The sequence below is a fragment of the Urocitellus parryii genome, unplaced genomic scaffold (assembly GCF_045843805.1).
Source record: "Urocitellus parryii isolate mUroPar1 unplaced genomic scaffold, mUroPar1.hap1 Scaffold_37, whole genome shotgun sequence".
NCBI lineage: Eukaryota > Metazoa > Chordata > Mammalia > Rodentia > Sciuridae > Urocitellus > Urocitellus parryii.
This window is the reverse complement of record NW_027553327.1, coordinates 12,148,331-12,170,905: the sequence shown is the minus strand read 5'-3', so window position 1 is coordinate 12,170,905 and position 22,575 is coordinate 12,148,331. Positions and strand designations below refer to the sequence as shown.

The window sequence follows — 22,575 nt, the reverse complement described above, 5'->3', positions numbered from 1 at the left end:
TTCACTTAAAAGTAACTCTATAAACTCATTATGTATCAAACAATATTTCTATGCAAAAAATATCTTCAGAAAGTGCTAGTGTGGGCTGGGGACATGGCTCAGCAGTAGAACACTTGACTAGCACACACAAGGCTATAGGTTCAATCACCAATGTTTTTTTGTTTTGGGGGGTTTTTTGGTGCTAGTGAGATAAGTGGCACTGCTACATTCTTCCAAATCTTTTTACTATGTAACTTCAGAAAATACAGCTGGGGTGGCTGGGGTTGTAGCTCAGTGGTAGAGCACTTGCCTTGCATGTATGAGGCACTGGGTTCAATTCTCAGTACCACATATAAATAAATAAATTAAATAAAGGTCCGTCAATAACTAAAAAAAAAAATTTAAAAGAAAGAAAGAAAATACAACTGAATTCTAACATTTGTTTCCACATTCATTTTGTTATGATATGCTATTTTGGTTGAAGTATAGGAAGAAAATCTGACCTCACAAAGAAAGACACATGGTTAGAAAGGGCAAGAGTATCAGAGTGTCCAAACAACTAAGAGCATTCTCCTTTGATTTTTATCAACACTGAGTGAGAGTTTCTTAGACTTTTGTTGCAACATCTATCAATGTGAAAGCCTATCAGTGAATAGTAAAATCCACTGGTCTAACTTTGAATGGATTACTTGCCTATGAATGATTTTGCATTTTCATGGATTGGTCATTTTGAAATACTGGTTTGCTGAATCATGCAGATGTTTTCAAATGTAGACATAATTCATTATACACCAGTCAAAAAATCACATGCATGGGCTGGGGTTGTGGCTCAGTGGCAGAGTGCTTGCCTCTCACATGTGAGGCACTGGGTTCGATCCTCAGCACCACATAAAAAAATAAAATAAAAACAAAGAAAATAAAGATATTTTAAAAGTTACATGTATTAATATCACCATGTTGTCATCATAAGAGTCTTTAAGTATCAGGGAGTTGGGGGGCTCACAGGAAGAGATACAAGTTTTCCAAAACTCTAATTGTCATTTGAAAGCTCAAATTTTCTCATTGGCAACAAATATTGCCAGTTGTTTTTCTTAAAGTGACAGTTCACTTGCTCATATCTGAACATGTGCCTGTCAACTGCCAACATTGATGTCCAGAGCAGGCCTGTCAGCACTCCTTTGGGGCACCTGGTATCCAGGGAAGCAGGAGCTGGCCTGCAGCCTCGGCTCCTCCTCCAGACAGCCACTGGGCTCACATGTAGCAGAAAGGTCATTATACCAAGAATTGAAAGGTTGTGGGCTCCAGAGTCGAGATTCAGTAAAACTAATTATTTTCACTGCTTTATTAATGATATTCTCACATGAAACTAGAATTTTCTTCACTGTGAGTGCATGGCAAAGAAGACAGGAACCACGGCTACAGTTTGCACTGCTGCCTGGAGTCGTGCTAAGACACCACAGTCTGATTCACTGTCACTTTTGCACCATCAGTGCCAGAATGGGCAGGGTGTAAAGACCAATAATGTCTTCTGTTACCATGAGACAGTCCTGACACAGGAGCCCTGGGAGCACAGGGAACACTCTGCAAGTACACTGGGCTAAGCTTGGACTCCAGCATCATTCCCAGTCTGCTTAACACTGGTCTCCCATTTACTTCCAGGTAACCATCACCACCTAAATTATTCTCCTAATATATCCTGTTTGAGAGCCCATAAGCTCTCAGCCTTTTAGTTGAAGATTACAACCATTTGGGGGGTTAGATTGTGGCTCAGTGGCAGAGCACTTGCCTCGCATATGTGAGGCACTGGGTTAGATCCTCAGTACCACATAAAAATAAATAAATAAGGTATTGTGTCCATCTACAACTAAAAAAAAAAGAGAGATTTTGACCATTTTGTATTTTGCTTTTTTCCAACTAGGCTTTGTTTCTCAAGTTCTGCTTCTTCTCAGTGCCAGCCATATAACCTAGTGACTTTAGGCAAGCCATTTAAATCAAAGCCTTAGTTTCCTCATCAGTAACAGAGATCAGGATCCCTAAGTAACTAACTATAATAATGTTGAGCCTTAAGAGATGTAATCTGTGTGGAAGTCGTTTGTACACTGTTCACTTTTCCATCAGTACTTTTTTATTTTTTGGTAGTACTGGAAATTGAACCCAGGGCCTCGCACATCAGGGCAAGGGCTCTATCACTGAGCCACATCCCTTTTTATTTTTTTATTTTGAGTCAGGAACTTATTAAGTTGCCAGGCTGGTCTCAAACTTGCAACCCTTGCCTCTATCTCCTGAGTCACTGGGATTACAGGGTGGCCACCATGTCTGGACCCTTCAGTATATTTTTGCTGCATCCCTACTATGCACCAAGCACTGTACTGTAGACTAACAGAGTAAGGAGCATGGAGGATGTCAGGGAAATTTAGTGATCACAAATGGCCATAAGTGTCTGGGTAGCTGCTTCAGATGGGGCAACCAGGGAGGAGGAGTCAGGTGTGCAAAGATCCAGAGGGAAGAGCATCTCAGGTGTCACTATCCAGGAAACAGAAAAGGCAAGTAGGCGCCAGACACAAAGTCTGCCGCCAGACCGGAAGACTTTGTGAGCCAGGAGAAGAGTGTGCTCTCTGCCTCAAACTCTTAGGAAGCCAGGAAAACACCAGGAAGAATCTGATTTAAACCTTTAGAAGACCACTATGTGCAGTGCAAGAATCAGAATGTACCTGCAGTCATCCAGACAAGAGATGGTGGAGCTTAGGCTGGGAACACAGCAAGGACACAAAATGAAGGAATATGTTTTGGGGGTAAAGGTGATAGGATCTACAAATGAAAATGGAGGGTGATGAGGAGAAAGCATCAATGATAAACTCTAGATTTACAGCTTGAATAACTGAATGAATAGCAGTGTGGCATGTTATGAAGGGGATCCGAGATGGTGATGGAGTCAGAGCATCATGGGCATGCAGATGGCATTGAAATCACGGGCCTGATGAGGCTGCCACTCATCAGAACTAGCCAATTAGGTGTCAAACAATAAAGGAAACTGAGGAAGAATCCAGAGTTTCAGGGAGACACTGAGGCCAAGTGAGTAAAGAACTGTACGAGGGACAGAGTGGTCAACTGCGTGGAAGGCTGCTGAGAGGTCACATAGGTTAAGACAGAGAAGGGGGCTGGGATTGTGGCTCAGTGGTAGAGCGCTCACCTAGCATGTGTGAGGCCCTGGGTTCAATCCTCAGCACCACATATAAATAAATGAAATAAAGATATTGTGTCCAACTACAACTAAAAAATAAATATTTTAAAAAAATTTAAAAAAATTAAAAAGACAGAGAAGGGACCTTGATTCAGCAACAAACAATGACCACATAAAGAGCAGTCCCAGGGGCATACAACAGAGCCTCCCAGAGCAGCTGAGGGGAGGGTGCAGGGCGAAGGAGAGAGGCAGGGAGATGCAATACCACTCAGAAGAGGGTCTACCTCGGGACTGCCCATCTGCTGTTTCTTGAATGTGTCCTCTCTGCCTCCTCCAAGCAAGGTTTATGCTCACAGGATGGCCACAAAGCAGCGCCCCTGAGCCTAGACACATGCAGACAGAACACGTGGGCCTGTGATCCTGCCCACATGCACACACATTTGTGAACGGCCCAACATGCATGTAAAGGGCATGTTTATCAACAGTCCCACACACATGCAGAGTGTGTCAATGGTTTATTTCAGAGCAACAGTTTTCAGGCCTCCCTGATTCCATCCCACATCTTCCAGGCACAAGATCCATCTGAAACCAATTATCCCCATGCCCACTTTCCAGTAGGTAAACAAACTGTAATAACTATAAATTACTGTAGCAAAACACACATGGGGGAGATACATATATTTATGTACCTGTTTAGCCACGAGTTTATAAATGATTCATTTTGAACTGTAATTTATGTACGTCTAGTTATTTATAAATTACAAGCCAAAACACTGTTAATACATGTATGCATCATTCACTATACACAGAATTAACCAAACAACAAACTAATTTGACAATGACAATATCAAACTAATAGTAACTTAGCAATTAAAATGTGATAATAGAAGTATCTGAAAACCAGACTGACTAAAAACAAAGACAAGCAATCCTAGTTGAGAATGAACATGTGCCATAGCTGGAAGGATGGCAGATGCTGAGGGGCAGGAAAGTCTCTTGGGGTCATTAGTCAACTTTGGTGAAGCTATAAATTTAGGAATCTGTAACAAGGACACTAACCAGGACACAGTATCTAAGCACTAACACATATATAAAAACTATATAGAATCCACATCAGTCTCAGGAAGCAGAAACTGAGCTTGCACACAGGGCAGTGAACAGTCACCAGGAAGTGGTACCTGCAGCTCCTCATACAGCACAAGCAGATCCACAGGTGCTGCTTTACAAAGGCCCTGCTCCATCAAGTTGAAGGAGCCCCAGCACAGGTTGGCCAAGAGGCGGGCTGCTCACAACGGCCAGAGTTAGACCAGCTGCTAATCATTGCAATGATAGAGCAGAAGTCATACATGGGTAACCCACTGGACAAAAACTGCCCCACAAATAGGGTTTGTTCTGCCTGTAGTGTACAACTGCTTTTGTTTTATAATATCTGAATTAGTAGCTAAGATTTCAAAACTGGAAAACTTCACATTATTTAAAAAAAAAGGCTAACCAAGGCCCAGCTGCCCCTTTAGCTATGACACATAAGCTCCAGAGCTGCAATGTTCCCACCTTCCAAAAAATGATCATATACCACATCAGACATCTGCAGCCATTTACCTTTGAATCTGTGCTATTATTCTTCTTAAATCTGGCTTGTTTCATTCATTCATGCTACCTTCCTTCAAACTCTTAGTATCATTTGGATTTGCAACCTTTGTCCTAGCAGGGCATGCTGAAAAGTTCTCATGGTCTACCTGAGGAAAGAGACTACAAGAACTCTTTAAGACACCAAACTCTCACGTAGCTAAAAATGTTAGCTGTTGATTTTCTGCTTCATTGCAAAGGTCACAAACAGCAAACCTTCTCACCTGCTCTTTTCTAAATAGCAATCTTGGTAGTTACTAAGATTCACAGAATCCTTATTTTTCTTAATAAGAGCTTCTGAGGGGATGTTGACCATTTATAAATTAATGTTTAAACTAAAAGATCGAAAATATATCCATTAATCAGTTTTGAAAAAAGTTTTGAGCATAGGTTTAATGTAGCAAAAGGAACAACATTTCAAAAGAATGACATAAGAAGGCTCTTTGAGTAGAACAGGAAAAAATTAAAGAGTTGCTTTAAAATAAATTTCTTTCCATCTATGCATAGCAACCACAAATGTTTTTAACTATATAATTAGTACTAAAGATGTCCATAAGATAGACTTATACAGCCTTTCACAATGACAACTTTACTCTTTAAACTGCTTTTGGATGAAACAAATTTTCCTAACCTTTCAAAAGTAAGCCAAAACAACAAATGAAGCACTGGTTAACAGTGAGTGACTGAGCCAGGCTCAGTGGCGCACACCTGTAATCCCAGCATCTCGGGAGGCGAAGGCAGGAGGATTGCGAGTTCAAAACCAGCCTCAGCAAAAGCAAGGTGCTAAGCAACTCGGTGAAACCCTGTCTCTAAATAAAATATAAAATAAGGGTGGGGTTGTGGCTCAGTGGTCAAGTGCCCCTGAAAATTTTCAACATCATATACTAAAAAAAAAAAAAATCCTCTATAAAAATATACATAAGCCTAGAGCAAGTCACACACTGTCAGACTAGCTTTTCCTTTTATACCACTGAAATGTTCACACAAATAAAAGCAACTTAAAAGAAAACAAACCATAAAAAGACATATTATAAGTGTACATAGGTGAGATATATTAGCACTCTCTTGCTTTGGAGACAAGGGAATAGGTAAGGGTTGGTGAAAGGCAGATTCAACAAAATTGACTGTTTCTTTCCTACCTACCACCTACTTGTAATCACTGTCCACAATCCAACACCATGAGAACTCCTAAGACCTAGACCCAAACGCTAACCCACCACACCCCAGACTCCCTAATTTCCACTGGAGAAAATGTGTCCAAGTTATAGCAACAAGAAAGCACATATAGGGAGTAAAGTTTAGAAGACTAGGATGAAGCTCACTGCAACTTTAAAAGAAGTTTGCATTAATTTGTTACCAGTTAAACCTTTTCCAGTAGTCTCCCAGTTTCCTGGCGTAACTGTAACAAACTTCTGCACTTCACCCCACTTAACACTACATGGGTGAGAAAATTTTTTTCCAAGTTATCTTTCTTCTAAGTATTAACAGCAATAAGTATATCCAAGAACATGTAATACTTGCAAAGCTGTATTTTTTAATTTGCTTAATTTTTATTGTCTGAATTAAAATTTCGTTTTCATCCAGTGAATAACAGCTAATCAAAATAGCCTTTCCCATTTTCAACCAAAAACTGGAATCAAATAGTTTTTGCTCTTTGGTTGGTTTGCAACACGAGTGGGGGGGGCTGGGGGAATAATACTGACACTTTCTCAGCGACACTCATTCTAAGTCTGAACTTTCTTCCCTGGAAAAACTACCAAGTGCAAGGGGTGCCGTGAGAATCCACTTACCCGATCCTTCATCGTCCAACTCTGAGCTAAGGATTTGGAGCCTTCGATTTTCTCGCAGTGCCTCTTTTTCATAAAAGCCAGAGGCAGGTTCCAATCTGTAAGATCGGCCTCGTCTTCCTCCCCGAGTCCCAGAAGGGGCGACTGCAGCATCTCGGACTCCATCAGGGGGGGAGGGGGTGGGGGAGTCCTTGGCAGCAAGCGCTGGAGAACCTCCAGCCTTAAAAACTAGTGTGTACCAGGATCACTGAAATAAGATACAGAAACAGGAGGGGTCGGAAAAGAAATGGATGGAGAGTTTGCGGAGATCCTTATTCAGCAAAAAGTCCGGGACCCTTTCTCTTAACTCTGCGCGGGAAGTCGAAGTGGGGAGGGAAGAGCCGGTGGCAAGTGGGGCAGCCCAAGGAGCTCCGCACAGACACACGCACACCGGGGTCCCAGGCGGCGCCGGCTGTCCGAGGCTCTCAGCTCCCGGAGGGGCTGCGAGCCCAGCTGTCAAGGGCCGAGGGCCTCCAGGCCTCGCGACGACCCCGCTCTCGGCCTCCAACGCCTCGGCAGACCCAAGGACAGGGACGGGCAGGCCGCCCGCCCTCGGTGCGGGTTCGCCGACTGCGCCAACCGGACCGAGGCCTCCGGCCGAGGGGAACAGGTTCGGCGCGCCTCGGGTCTCGCGCGAGCAGTCTCAGCCCTGCGGGTCCCGCACTCGCCGGAGCTGCTGCGGCAGGAGCCAGGACCAGCCCATCGTGCTCGCCTGCGGCCGGCTCCTCAGCCCCGGGTCCCCGCGGCCTGACTGGCGCTGGCCTTCGGCCACGTGGCTTTCTCCTGCCGGAGGACGAGTCCCTAGAAGCGGGCGACACCGACCTGCGGAGAGAACGGGCAACCTGGGCTTGCTGCGCTAGAGGAGTTTTGCCCTCTGGCTTGGAGCTACAGTGAAACTCCTCTCATCAGCACATCAAGGAGGACGCCATGTTGCCAAGGCCCGGCGTGCACCGCAGTCTACGGCGTGGCCGGCGGGCCAAGCCTCTGGGAGCGTTCTTGCCGCGCTTCCCAGAACGCAGGCGAGTATCCGGAGTTCCCCTCCGGTTACCCTGGTTACAGCGGTGCCACTTTCGTTGGTTCACTGCAGATACGGGCTGCGAAAGTCAGTCGTACGAGTGAAACTATGTCCGTTGAATTATTTCTTTTAAAAAGGTTTTTATTATTCAGATGAAGGTACACGCTTCTAAATTAAATGAATCGACCACCTTGCTTCTTCCAGGTTTTGAAAAGGCAACGAAAGCTTCTGAAAGAACCATTGATAATATGATAAAAATTTATTTTTGGCACACGGTTTCCCACAGTATCGATCATATTTTTTTTAATTTTTCCATAGAAAACCAAGTGAAAAAATTGTATAGGATGCAATTTTTTTTGTTTAATCCATTTTATTTTCTGAGCAGTTTATTCTTATTTTGATACAGCTTTGCATGTGAACGATGGAAGCTGTAGATTTGTGTGCATGGAGACAAGTCCCTTGGGACTTCATTTTTCTGTTTCAATTCAGTCAGCTTTGCTAGAACTGTGCTAGTACAGCCGGGAATATAAAGCCACATGCAACAAGCAGTCCTGCCTTGAATAACCAGGATGCCTAGGGAAAGGCACATAGAGCCACTGGATAGAGCCTCCTCTCTGCAGGCTTTGGTGCCAGGTGGATTGAAGGTTTGGCTATATTGTTTTCCAACTCTATGACCCTTAACTAGCTCAGAAATGTTTCTCAAACTCCAGAATTTTACCCATCATGAAGGGTAAAATTAACTGGTGAAGGTGCTTACTGTATAGTGAGTGCCAGGCCAGTGTTACGCTGATGGGCTCTATGACTACCGTGCAAGCACCCCCATGAGTCTGGCTCATCTAAAGCCTTAGGCAGGTCTCTATCAGGTACCATTTCTCAGGGTGGTCTCCCTGGTTTGGACACATTCTGGTTCACAGAATGTGACAGGCCCTGTCAAAATCCTACTGTGCCCCTTTCCACATGAGAGTGAATGCTGCAGTTCCAGCCTATAACAAGTGGTTAATGAAAGTTCCTGCATTAATTACCATTTCAAATATTCATTTAGTTATACATCCCACAGAGCCAGATTCTACCATTTGAACTCAGGGCAATGCATCAAAACACCAGAGGGGGCTTCACCCTCCCTCCCCTGCTTTCTGTTGGCAGAGGGAATAGCAGCACAGTCAGAGCAGAGGCTTCTGGGCTGCAGGGTCCCAGAAAGACCCTATTCTGGGCTGGAGATGTGGCTCAGCGGTAGCGCGCTCGCTTGGCATGCGTGCGGCCCGGGTTTGATCCTCAGCACCACATACAAACAAAGATGTTGTGTCCGCCAATAACTAAAAAAAATAAAATATTAAAAAAAGAGAAAGACCCTATTCTCACCAAAAGCATGAAAATAACTCCTGTCAGTGCCTTCTCATCCTGCCCCTCCCTACCTTGTAACCCTGCAGCAGGTACCAGTGCAGGCAAGGGCCCTCCCTTCAACCTTGGCTGCAGGTAGCTCTGCCCCAGCCACTTTTGCAAGAAGCCACAGCTACAGCAAAGCAATTCCTCTATTCCTGCCAGGTGTGGTGTGCATGCCTCTAATCCTAGAGACTCGGGAGGCTGAGGCAAGAGGATCACACTTTTAAGGCCAGCCTCAGCAACTTAGCAAGACCCTGTTTCAAAAGTTTTTTTTAAAAAGCTGGGGATTTAGGGCTGGAGTCATGGCTCAGTTGTAGAGCACTTGCCTGGCATGTGTGAGGCCCTGGGTTCAAGCCTCAGCACCACATATCACATATAAATAAATAAAAGATCCATTGACAACAACAACCAAAAAAAAAAAGAAACTGAAGATTGTTTTATATACATATAAAATTGTTATATATATATATATATAGTTATATATATATATATATATATATATATATATATATATATATATATATCTGAGATGAATCCCCAGTATATATATACATATATATATATATATATATATATATATATATATATGTATATATATACTGGGGATTCATCTCAGATGCAAGACCCTGGGTTCCATCCTCAGAATGGCGCGGAGTCAGGGTGCTTTTCCTTCCTGTCTCTGGAAAGCCATTTCCTCTGTTTCCTTGCCTGTAAATGCTGTGACTTTGGGAGAGCCACCTACTGCATTAGGTGTTTAGGTGAAGGTAGTAAGTGAACCTGTGAGAGTCCAAACATGGCAGATGGTCAGGATCACCCAGAAAACTGTTTAAAAATAAACATGCCCAGACTCACCGCAGAACCCCTGAATGGGGGGGTGTTGGGGTTTAAGTGTGCAGAGTTTAGCTCCCTCAGCCTGACACTTTGCAAGAAGCTGTGGCTGTGATTTAGGTCAGCTGAAGGCATGCCTCGCTAGGAGAAGGAAAGGTCCTTTTCCCCTTATCACAAGACACAAGCTTCTGCATGGTTTGGCCTAGAGGAAGAAGCTTCCTGCATACTGGACCTGGGAACAGTACATTCGGGGATTAGATAATGTCTACAAAGAACTTTGGGAGGGTACTTATCAAAAGAACAGGAACAACTTGAATTTAGCTCTGTGTACCCGCTGAGGCATGATATTTGGGCTATGTGGACGAAGTGTTACTGAAGAATTGCTTGCTTTGTTAGAAAAGATTATAAAAGAAACATGCAAATAAAGCTCAGCATGCAGTTGCAATTGCTGCCTTGGCTCTGCATCCCCTGTGTCCCGGTGATTTCGCGACCCTTACCCAGGGACCCGAACGCACTAGACGTTCACAGGGGGGAGCAGGAAGACAGGAATTCAGGGTCTGGATTTTCTATTCAGGTAATACTCATGATAGTGTAAACCACCCAAAGCATGAGGAACATGAAGAAGGTTAATTTCTAAGGGTATTTCTGGTACAAACTGTGATTTAGGTAAAACCCAGGAAGGGGCTGGTGAGAGCTCAGTACCCAGCCTGAAGGTTGAGGAAGGGGCTTGACAGCTGGGTGTTTGGGCTCATTCCCGTCATCCCCGCCACTCAGGAGGTTGAGGTGGAGGATCACTTGAATCCAGGAGTTGCCTCGGCAGCAAACAGGACCCCATTTCAACAAATGGGGGCTTAGCCTATGGCATCATGATTTTCAAGAAACCCCCTTCCGGTGTGTCTTGTATGCTTCTATTTAGACTCCAGAAAAGTCCTTGGAGGAGCACCCCAGCCTCTACAACCAGTGACAGGCTGTAGATTTAAGTGCTGACATTTCTCGCCTGGGTGATCCCTGCCCCATGGTGCATGCTGTCAGCTGGCTGCTTGGGCCTGCGGTCCAATTTCCATGTCTCCAATTCTTCACAAGCAAGGACATCCACTTCCATTAGGCCTCTAAATGAGATAATTTAATCCTGAAAACAAGTGTTATGAATCTCAGAAAAAGCAAAAAGCCCGAACTGATTCAAGCCATGAAAATGGGGGAGGGTATTAATGATAACCTGCTCCTTGAGTCTCTTACACTCACTTCCCAAGACATGCATGCTCCTAAGCATGTTCGCAAGCCAAGTGCTCCTGAAACCATCCCACCAGTGGACAACAGGTACAGGTCCTGGGCTTGGGAGGGAGAAGGGGCTTCCAGGCCCAGCTCTGATCCAGATTAGCAAAATAACCCTCCACCTGCCTGATACGGGCAGGGACCTCATCTTACAATATGAAGGTAGGTCCATGACCCCTTCCAGCCCCAAAACCCAGCAGCTTGGCAACCAGAAGCAACAAAAGACAAGAGACAAATAAAAGAACAAATAAAAGAACCGGAGAGTGTTGGTCACATACAATAGGATCTGGGCAAGTGGCAGCAGGAAAAGAGTAGGCCTCAATGGCCCAGGTAAACAGCCTTTCCCAGAGGCCGAGGGGTTCTGGATGTGCACAGCCTCCAGGCTCAGCCAGGACAGGGAGGTCTCTTCTCAGGACGAGGCCCCGGCAGGCTGGGAGAGATCAGTCCTCCAATACTGCAGGTTCTCTGCTAGATCAATCAAGGGCACTGAATGTGTTTTGTCATCAAGAATGAGGAGCAAGACTGGAGGTCAGGAAAGTCAGAAGCCCAGTGCTCGCTGAGCTATGGCTCTCTGTGCAGGGAGACCAGCCAGCTCCAGCCCCTTCCAGAGAAATCTGTGCTTAGTGTTAAAGAGACCAAAATAGACAGAAGCTACTTTGCTTTTGTCTGAGTGTCATTACTCTGTTTTTAGCAAAATTTAAACCACCCCTTGGCAGGTCAGATGTTTTGTTGACAACAAAGTGAGAAGATGGGGGGTGGAGGTGATGGGCCCCAGCGTCACCTCCAGTCAGAAACCCAGGCTGCCGGAGCCGGCAAGTCTGTCTCCCTTTCTCTTTTTCCTACAGGTAAAAATATGGTGATGTTTATGTATGTGATTTTCACACTCTACATTGTACCTGTCTATTTTATTTTTACAATGAGCACGTAGGTTTGGACAAGCAGAAATAACATTATTCCCATTTTTTGAAAGTGGTCACCCTCACCAGCATGGTGCCTCTTGTTGGATGAATTGAGGGCTGTTGCATAGTCCCAGCCTCAAAGAGCCACAATAGGACCAAGCCAAGAAGGAAGTGCACCAGGCAAGGGAGCAGAGGCCAGCTCGGCCCAGCTTCGTCCTTCCCACCCACGCTGAGAGCTCTTTTGTGGAAGGTGGTGAAGTGCCTCTGTGGGAGCTCAGAAATTGGAGCAAGACACAAGAGCAAGAAACTCTAAGAGAAGGTGCCCAAAGACCAGTCCTCACTGAATCTAACTTCCAGCCCAGGTACCCTGACAAGTTATAAGGGTCCCATCCCCAAGACTTTGTGGATCAGACACCTCTGTCCCCAACCCTTAGGAACTCTGTGGAGGAAGAATGGAGGTCGTCGCCCTTCCCAGGTGTAGACTCCATGAGCAGCGGTAACCTTCCTCCCCCAGGACACTTGAGGTAGAATCACAAAGACAGGGGTCTGTGCTCACTGCAGGCAGGGTTCAGACAAGAGAAAAAAGCGGGGAAAGAAGGATTTTATGATGGAGACTATATTGAGAGAATTTGTTATCTAATAAAGAAATGCAAACTGAATTTTTATGATGTTTTATTGTAATAGTGTTACCTACAATAAGAGTATGCCGTTATGAAAATACAAATGATATGGCCATCTCCTCTTAACCCCTCGTTTGTTATTTTACGTAGTGTTTACAGGTCAGTGACTCTCAAGAACTGTGCTGAACACGAGATCCCAGGAGGCAAGGCTCACCCAGACGTCGCCTCTGCCGTTCATGCAAAGATTAGAGAAACGAGCCTGTGAGACATTAAAAACCTAATACTTGGTGAGTGTGGATGGGAAGCCAAGTCCTTTTAGTGAGAATTAACTCACTTAATCCTTCCTATAATCCCATGTAAAAGCTCCCATTTTAAGAGGCTGGCTGCAGCTTGGTGGCCGAGTGCTTACCTAGCCTGTGCAAGCCCTGGGTTCCATCCCCATGCAGCAAGAAACAACAAAACTCCCATTTTAGATCCACTTTATCATTAAGGAAGCTGAAGCATAGAAGATTAAATAGCTTTCTCGAGACCCTTCGACTTGTGGGGGCAAGGCGAAGGTTCCAGTCAGACCAGTCTGGGACTAGCTAGGCCCAAGCCCTCACAGTGGGCAGAACAGGGTCCAGCATGGGGCAGGGGCTGCCTGTTGGCAGCTGGGGATCCCACCAGCCCCTGCTCATACTGGGAGACACAGTCTAGGTTCAGATTCTCACTCTGGCGTTTCCTTGTCCTAGACTCTGGGAAAGGAACTTGACAGTAAAATTTTTAACTTGATCCTCACAGCACAGGCTGGAGATGTAGCTTGGTGGTGGGGCACTAGCTTAGCATAAGTGAGGCCTTTGGTTCAATGTTGAGGGCCACAGCCAGTCGGGATGACGCATGGCATTTTTGCCAGAATGGAGTGGTTGAGAGGTGACGCCAGCAAGCCATTGAGATGATGATGGTTATGTTAAGCTGTGTATTCAATTGTATATTAGACCCCTGCTGTCCGCCCTGGCCTGCTACTTTGGAGTTCTAGCAGGGATTCCTGGGGAGATCCCATTGGTTGGGGAAGTGCCAGAGGAGAGATTTCCGGAGGAGGGATTGCCAGTTGGAGTGGTGTGTCCTGGGAGAAGGGCACGTGCGTGGTGTTCGCGGGAGTTCGGAAATAAAGTTTGTTCCTGCTTCAGTGGCTTGTGATTTGTGCCCAGCCAGACTGCAGCAGTTCAATTCCTCCATACCACCTTTTTGAAATTATATATATATATATATATATATATATATATCCACAACACATCTTATTGTACCCATTTTACAGATGAGGAAACTGAGGCACTGGCAGATTAAGTAACATGCCCAAGATTATACAGCTAATATGTGGTGGAGCCATGATTCAAAACAGGTTGGCTCATGGCAGAGATTCTCGATTCTGTATATCAGAATCACCTGGGGAGCTTTTAACATTCCAGATGCCCAGGTTGCACCCATACTCACAAGCATGCTGCAGCATATCACCCTGGAATTCCCAGGCGATTCTCTATGTGGGACCCAAGTCCTTGTGCTACTCAGTGCAGGGAGCTGGTTTCCAGCCCACCTGGCCCTGGAGGAGGCAGGAGGACTGCTTCCGCAAGGACAAGAGTCACTCAAGCCACGGAGAGATGCGGTGCTGTGTCGCCTTTTCCAGGCTGTGCAGTGTATGTGGAGCTGTTGGTAGGGCTGTGCCAACAACTGAGAGGGGCTGGTCAGAGAGGGCCCATCAGAGGTGAAGTTGGGTTCTCTCTCGGTGATTCTGTGTCCTGGTTTCTTGAGACAGTCTGGTGTCCACCCACTGCTCTAACGTGACTATCAAAAGTACCTTATTACATCCTCAAAAATCTCCTGGTTTGGACGACCCACTCGTTATGCTGCTGTTACCCGTTCTCCTGGGACCCTCCACTTTTTTCTCATTGCACGCATCATTGGTCTGATTAAACACGTGTTTGTGTCAATGTCCCTTTCCACCTGCTAGATGGAAGCTCTTGGAAGTCAGGGACCACGTGTGTCTTGTTCACCACTTCTGCACAGCACACAGGGCCCAGCATGAGCACGCAGCATCGCTAAGCATCTCAGGCGAGGGGGACCCCAAGGAGTCACTGTTGGAGGCAGATTCAGGGTCAGGGAACAAGCATCAGCAGCATGGCCTGGACAGCTCAGACTGCACAAGGCACACTGATGACGTTTTCGGGCCACCACAGCTAGAAGTGACCCTTTGGATGGAGCAAGCCGTGGGGCAGACCTGGGGAGACTGCAGGTTTCCTTAGAAATTCCTAAAGCCACCCCAGAAAGAAGAGCTGCACAGAGATTTTTGTTGTTGTTGTTGTTGTAATTAGTTATACAGGACAGCAGAATGCATTTCATTCCGTTGTACACAAATGGAGCATAAACTCTTCATTTCTCTGGTTGTACACCATGTAGAGTCACACCATTTGCTCAATCATACATGCCCAGAGATTTAAAGGGTCATGCTAACCTGAATACTAAAAGAAGAGTGCAAACTGGATGATTTCCATAATCAGAGTGAATGACAAGGGCTAGGAGAACATCCTTGCCCATGAATATCAGAGCAGATCTGTCTCTGATTATGTCCCTGTTTTTTCAAGGTGTGCTGAGTGCTGGAACACTGACCCACAGCGTCGTTTCTCACCACACCATAGTTCAATAAGGCATCTGGGGATCTCTCTTCCCTTGGAAGTCTGCACCCAGCCAGAGGGAGCTCCCCTGGAAGGGAGCACAGAGCTTCTGTTGGTCAGGTCTGTGGCTAATGCCACTTCTGACTGAATTCTATTGACCAGAACTCAGTCACATGGCCACATCTAGCTGCAAGGGATACTGGGAAATATGGCCTAACTATGGAGAAATTCAAATAAGATTTGCAAGATTTGCAAGATTTCTTTCTAGAAATTAAATGGTCAAACAGGGCATATTCATTAGCTGCTATATAAAATTCCCACAAATTTGGGGCTGGGGATATTGCTCAGTTGTTACAGTGCTTGCCTCACATGCACAAAGCCCTGGATTCAATCCCCAGCACCACACACACACACACACACACACACACACACACACACACACACCACAGATTCCCACAAAGTGAATGTCTTAAAATAACAAACTTCTAAGTTCATAGTTGTAGAGGGGGAATTCAGAGGTCCGCCTGTCAGCGGGACCATGCCACTTCCAGCTCCAGGTGACAATCTAGACTCCTTGGTTCTGGCGGTCCTTGCTGTTATAGGCATCCTAATCACTGCCACCTCTGCCTCGTCGTCACATGGCTTCTCCTGAGCATCTCCCCCTCTGTGTCTCTCTCTTATTTTTTTTTTAGTACCAGGGGTGATTGAACACAGGGGCACTTGACCACTGAGCCACATCCCTAGCCCTTTTTATTTTTGTTTTGAGACAGGGTCTCACTGAGTTGCTTAGGGCCTCACTAAATTGCTGAGGCTGGCTTTGAATTTGAGATCCTCTTGCCTCCGCCTCCTGAGCACCTAGGATCGCAGGAGTGCACTATCGGGCCCAGCGCCTCTCCTCTTCTTATAAAGACAGTGGTCATGTTGGGTCCAGGGGCGCCCTCCATCATCTTGGCTTGTACCTTACTTGTGTCTGCAAAGACTCTGTTTGCACATGAAGCCGACATCACAGCCTGGTGTTCGAGCTTGGATGTGTATTGTAAGGAGACACAGTTCCACCCACAACAACCAAGAGGTAGAAACTTTTTTCTGGGAATGGCACCCAGGGCCTCATGCATGCTAGGCAAGCAGTCTACCCCTGAGCAATGCCCTCAGCTCCAAAGACATGAACACCTTGAAGTTCCTGAGACACTTCCACAAGAAATCATCCAGTTTGCACACACACCAGTGTGAGAGTCTGCCACCATCCCACCTCTCAGAGCCCAGCGCCTAGGGTTTCCTTTCCTTCCTTAGTTCTATTATGGGGATTTTTGCAAATTTGGTAAGCGAACAATGACGTCTTGTTTCTGTTTTGCAGGGTCCCCCACGGGAGAGGTTCAGAAATCACAAGCAGTGCTCAGAGCCACATCATCCACCATAGCTAAAGAAAGATGTGTCCTGGACAAAGGGCTGGGGACAGAGCCCGGCCGGCCACGGGTGTTCACTGGGCAATAAGCAGCCATCACATGACACCGAAAAGCAGGACTTAGGGACATTTGTCTGGCAGTCGTTAGCTCCTGGTTCTCCTCTTGCAGAAGGCAAATATCAGAAAGCAACGAGGAAAGAAAAAAAAAAGTAAAGAGGACAAAAATTTCCATTTATCCATCTGAAATTAATGTCCCAGCAAGAAGGCCTGGTGGCTTCTGCAGACAGCCCAGCTGCCGCTGCTGGTTCCTGTCTGGGTCGCTCGTCACCACGGCAGGTCCAGTAGATGGCTGCAGGGGCTGAACGCAGCTGGGTAGCTTCAGGAGCCATCCCATCGGTGCCACCCCGTCAGAACACTCCGTGCCGAGGCCAGAGCCCGCCCCCGTGAATTATTCATACCAGCCACCTTACCAGAGGCATCCATCCCAGGCTGACGTCTGTCAGCCGGGGAGAAATCTGTGAGTATAATTTGTATTCTCAATTTTTGTCATAGTCGTGGTCGTTATTTCTCCCCATAACCTTCCATCTTCCTCCCATATTTTCCCTCCTCTAGTTTTTAATCAGAGGGATATGTCAAGAGTGACTTTGAAAGTCCTGCCTTCCCCGGAATGTGTTCTCTCGTGACAGGGAGAGCTGGCGAGGACCGCAGCCTCCGTCTCTGAGTTTATGTTGGTGATACTTATTTTTATTACCTTTGAGTGAAAGTGATTGCTATGGTTATCTCCTTCTTAAATATATTTTTCCCTTTCATTTATTTTGAGTACAGTTTGAATTTTTATGCCTCTTCTATCTCATGCTCCCCAAAGAGGTGGGGAGGAGCAGCAGGAAGACACGGCCCCCCCCCTGCCCGGCAGCACGCAGCCCCTTTACAGCACCCCTGCCTTACGGGGTTTTCTGCGGCTGTCACTGAATTCCTCAGCCTGAGTAGCTCATAAAGAATAAAGGTTTATTCAGCTCAGGGCTCTGATCGCTGGAAAGTTCAAGGTCTGGGAGCCACATCAGCAAGGTCCCTGCCAGACACAGGGTCCCTGGGCAAGATGGAACAAGTGAGCCAGCTCGGTCCCTCTTCCTCTCCTTACAAAGCCACCCTGCCACCACAGGACTGCAGGTCCTGGTCTGTCCTGATTACCTTCCAAAGGCCCCCTCCAAACACCATGAACATGGTCTAGGTGACTGTTTCCAACTTGCCAAAGCCACAGCGGTCCCCAGGAGAGAGCCTCCCCTCCCGGCCTGAGGGCCACGTGAAGCATCCCCCCCACCTCTCACCCCCAGGGCACCCCAGGAGCCTACCTATGACGCCAGCAGGATTATGGATTGGACCCGGGCCTCTACCACGGAACTGCATCCCCAGCCTGAAGGCCTTTCTGACAGAGATGAGCTGGGCTCTAGGTGGGCTCAGAAACTTCTAGAACCAAAAGCTGCATCATGGAGCTAAAAACATCCAAGGCTAACAGCCTCACCATGCCCCATGTCTGGGTCTCAGTCTGCCACTCAGAGGGCACACCCAGGCTCCCTCCTCCTCCAGCCTTTCAGCACAGCCACAACCACCCACTGAACCCCTGGCTCGTAACCCCGGCCCTAGCTGAGACCTCAGTGTAACCAGACCCAGGTGGAAGGCTATAAATAAAGAAAGACACCACCCTCATCCTGACCTTGGCGCCACCCTGTCCTGGCCTGCGGGAGAGGGGAGTCAGCCGTGTCCTCAGTCCTCAGTGTTTTTTAAAGATACATCTTTTTAGATGAACAAAATACCTTGACTTTATTCATTTATTTTACGTGGTGCTGAGGGCCAAACCCAGTGCCCCACATGTGCTAGGCAAGCGCCTTACCACTGGGTCACAGCCTCAGCCCTGATACTTTTTTGAAAGCTAAAATCAGATTAGGGATCCTCAGGGCTCATCACTGTCACCCCCAGGCCAACAGCATCTGACCCATAACTCTTGACCTTCCACTGCCCACCGAGCTCCGGCCACACTGGCCTCCTCACCCCTTTGGGGACACCCAGGCAAGCTCCTCCCGCCTCCAGGCCTGGGCACTTGCTCCCAGATACCCACGAGCTCTTCTGCCAGTCCTCCGGGTCACCGCTCGCGCTGCCATGCAGAGAAGCCTTCTCCGGGTGCCCCAACGACCCACTGCCCTGTCCCCCTCTCCTGTTCATCTCCCTGCACCACCCTCACTGCTGCCCGGCCCATCTCCCACTTCCGTTTGTTGTGAGAGGGAACCAGTGAGGGAGGGTGGGCCGGTGGCCGTGATCTGCGCTTCTCTTGCCTTCGCCGCAGGGTCACGATTGTTGGATGAGTGACCAAAGGGGAACCGATGGCTGGAACACGGAAATGGAAACTTCTAGAACAGGCTGAGCCCAGGTGTTTGGGAGACTCACATCCCATCAACTGGATATGGTCCCCGTCTAGAAGGGAGAGGGACAATAGGCCTCCAACAACAGCTCAGTGTGACAAGGCCAGGGACCCCAGGAAGGGACTCCTCACCCCAAATGGGGGGGGGATCTGAGGAAATGATGTCTATCCACTCAGCACTGGGGAAGAGGGCAGTTTTCAGGAAGCCCTGAGGAAGGAAAGAGAAGGCTCAGGATGCTAGTGACCGCTTGGAGAGGGGCAGGCAGGTGGGCTAGAGAGGGGGCAGCCTGTAGGGAAGGGGAGTTGCAGGGAATCACGCAGGGTCCACTGCGTTCTCCAAGGGGCTTCTCTGGCCAGTGCCATGAGCAGAGAACAGCCAGGAGGCGGGGGTCACTGGGGCTAGGCTCTAACATGGAGCCGAGGCAGGCCCTCCGCTACCATCACTCCCACATCCCCAAGACAAAGCAGTCCCACCTCCCACAGCAACAACCGTTTAGGGGTCTCCAAGGTGATCCAGATAAACTGATGCCGGCCTAGCCCTGGGCTGAGGTGGGAGGGGAGAACAGGTGGGGCGTGGGCTATTTTGAGAACAGTTGAGGTGGAATCCACGGGGGATTGGCTGGAGGTGGAGGCCAAGGGGACCCAAGAGCAATTTCAAGCTCCCGGCTCAGGCACTGAAAACCCAGGGCCCATGGGTGGGCATCCCTACCACCCGCTGGAGTTGGACCACCCCTGTGTCTCTGTGCTCTACAGCCACGTACAGGGCTAGGGTGGTGACTCATCTAGGAGGGGACAGTCTGGTGATAAGAGGTGGGGATTAATGTTGGTGTGAGCAGAAGGTGGCTCTGCCGTGTGCAGTGGAGCACAGGCGGTCAGGTGGAGTGGACATCTGCTGCAGGAGATGGGCGGGGCAGGGGGCGTTTCTGGGCTGCTTTGGGACCAGGTGGCACAGTATGGCACAGTGTCAAGTGACAGCTTGGGCATGTCCTGAGAAGCACAGGGGCATGGTCCCTGGCTCTCCTCTGAATGTCCTGATGGGGGAGGCTGTCTTTTGGGAGGTCCTGGGGTAGAATATCAAGCCACAGCTGGCCAGCAGGAAGATGAGAGCCTTCCCTGGTGACCTCCTGCAGGTCGAGCTCATGCACAGCTCCTTGGGGACATGGGTCAACCCAAGTCATGATGGTTAATTGTGCATGTCAACTTGAGTCCATGAAGTAATTCCTAGAGAACTGGTCGGCGTTACTTGTGGGTGCGTCTGGGAGGGCGTCCACAGGGGAGACTTGAGTGTGGGTGGGACCATCTGCCCTAACTGTGGCTCACCTGTCCCATCAGCTGCGGCCTGGATGGAATGAAAATGCAGTGGGAAGGATCCCTTTGTCTGTCCTGAAGCTGGGACACCTCTTGGGCCCTCAGACATCTCTGACCTTTGCACTCCAGGACTTGCACCATGACCTCTGGATTCTTGGGCCTTCAGCCTCAGTTTACACCATCAGCTTGCCTGGTTCCAAGGCCTCTGGCATCCAGGATCTGCAGCCTGCAGGCAGCCTGTGGGCTTCTCCGCCTCCACGACTGCATACTGAGCACATATCGACATACATCTTCCATCAGCCTGTGCCTCAGGAGAACCCTGACTCAGGCACCTGTCATTGGAGTGGGGATTGCAGGTCCTGTGGGTACAAGTGGGGCAGGAGGGGAGACTTTGGGGAACTGCTGTATGTTGTGATATTTGGCCAAGCACGGTCGTCGTAGCTACTCATACCAGCCAGACTGGTGTTACAGTTTGAATGACAGTGTCCCGGCAAAAATCTCTGTGCAAATCCAATCATCAATGTGATAACGTTAAGAAGTGGGCCTTTCGGAGGTGAGTAAGGACTGGGGATGCAGTTTGGTGGCAGAGCATTTGCCCAGCCTGTGTGAGGTCCTGGATTCCATCCCAACACGGAAAAAAAAATGGGGACGAGGTCATGAGAGCCTCGTGAGCAGGGTCAGCCTCTGATGTCGTGGTCTGTTCTGTGGATTTCTTCCATGGATCCTGGCTCATCACTCCCTGCCCGTGGCAGGTCATGGAAGCTGGAGTGGAAACAGTCTGCCTTCGCCTTTTGCTGTCCGTAAAAACATTTCCAACTCACCTCATCTGCCAGTTAGCTCGCAATATTCTTCTCATGGCCCAGTGCCCAGGAGGGAAGGATGCTGAAGCCCTCCCCCATCGATTGGCACCAGATGTCCCACAAAGACTCCGTGAACCCCAAGGACAGCCTCGGGAGCTTCAGGAGAGCTGAACACAGGAGGTTCTGACCTGCACCCCCATGCCTTGCCCTAGGCCTCTCTATCCTCTGTAATGTGCTTTGAAATCAATGGGTAAAAAGAAGTGTTTCCTGAGTTCTGTGAGCCACTCCAGCAAATTGAGGGACCTGAAGAGGAGATGTTGGCACTCTCCATTTAGAGCCAGTGGGTTAGAAGCACAACCTGGGACTTGTAACCTGCTTCTGCAGGCGGGCAGTCTTGGGGCCTATGGGCTCTGACGCTGTTCCACGCAGATGGTGTCAGAACTGGCCTGGATCAGAGGACAGCAGGTGTCCGCTGCTGCAGGGTCACAGAGCTCTTCTGTGTTGACTGCAGCATGGAAACAGCGGGCAGAGTTTGGTTTTCCTAACACGGGGGGCCTTACAAAAGGGCTGGAGAGAGGATGTTCTGTTCCTCTCCCACACAAGGACCCCCTCTAAAACAAGCTGCCATCTTGGAAGTGCCACCAGGCTCTCACCAGACACCCAACTTGCTGTACCTTGATCTTGGGACTGGGTGTCCCAGTCTCAGAACTCTAAGAAATGGGTTTCTGTTCTTTATAAGCTACCCAGTCTCAGGTATTTTGTTATAGCAGCATAAATGAACTAAGACAACACCTTGTCACATACAACTTGTACCTGAGTTCTCAGCCTCGACACTACTAATGTTTTGAGCAAATCATTCTTATTCTTTTTAAAATATCTTTATTTATTCATTTTTATGTGGTGCTGAGGATTGAACCCAATGCCTCACTCGTGCCAGGCAAGCTCTCTACCACTGAGCTATAACCCTAGCCCTCTTTTTTTTTCTTACATTTTAGCATGTTTTAAAATCGTGGTTAAACATGTATAACACAAAATTTACCATCTTGGGGCTGGGGTTGTGGCTCAGCAATGGAGTGCTCACCTAGTATGTGCAAGGCCCTGAGTTCCATCCTCAGCACCACATAAAAATAAAATAAATGAAGGTACCGTGTCAAACTACAACTAAAAAATAAATATTAAAAAAAATTACCATTTTCAGTGTAGAGTTCATTAGCATTAAGCATATTCACATGGTTGTGAAGCCATCTCCACCATCCACCTCCACAACTCCTTCATCTTCCCAAGCTGAAAACCTGTCCCCACTAAACAACTCCCTCTCCCCAGCCCCTGGCCACACACACACTCCCCTTTCTGTCTCTGTGAGTTCAACTGTTCTAGAGAT

The 22,575-nt window shown here is 47.8% G+C and overlaps 1 protein-coding gene across 1 annotated transcript in view; it reads right to left on the bottom strand.

Annotated features, from left to right (window-relative positions):
* LOC144252086 (regulatory-associated protein of mTOR-like) overlaps positions 1-18,260 on the bottom strand; it is a 69,128-nt gene extending 50,868 nt beyond the window's left edge. Inside the window, exon 1 of the mRNA XM_077794649.1 lies at positions 18,023-18,260. Coding sequence (XP_077650775.1) covers positions 18,023-18,077 — 55 coding nt within the window. The 5' untranslated portion in view covers positions 18,078-18,260. The remainder of the gene's footprint in view (positions 1-18,022) is intronic.
* Positions 18,261-22,575: the final 4,315 nt, after the last annotated feature.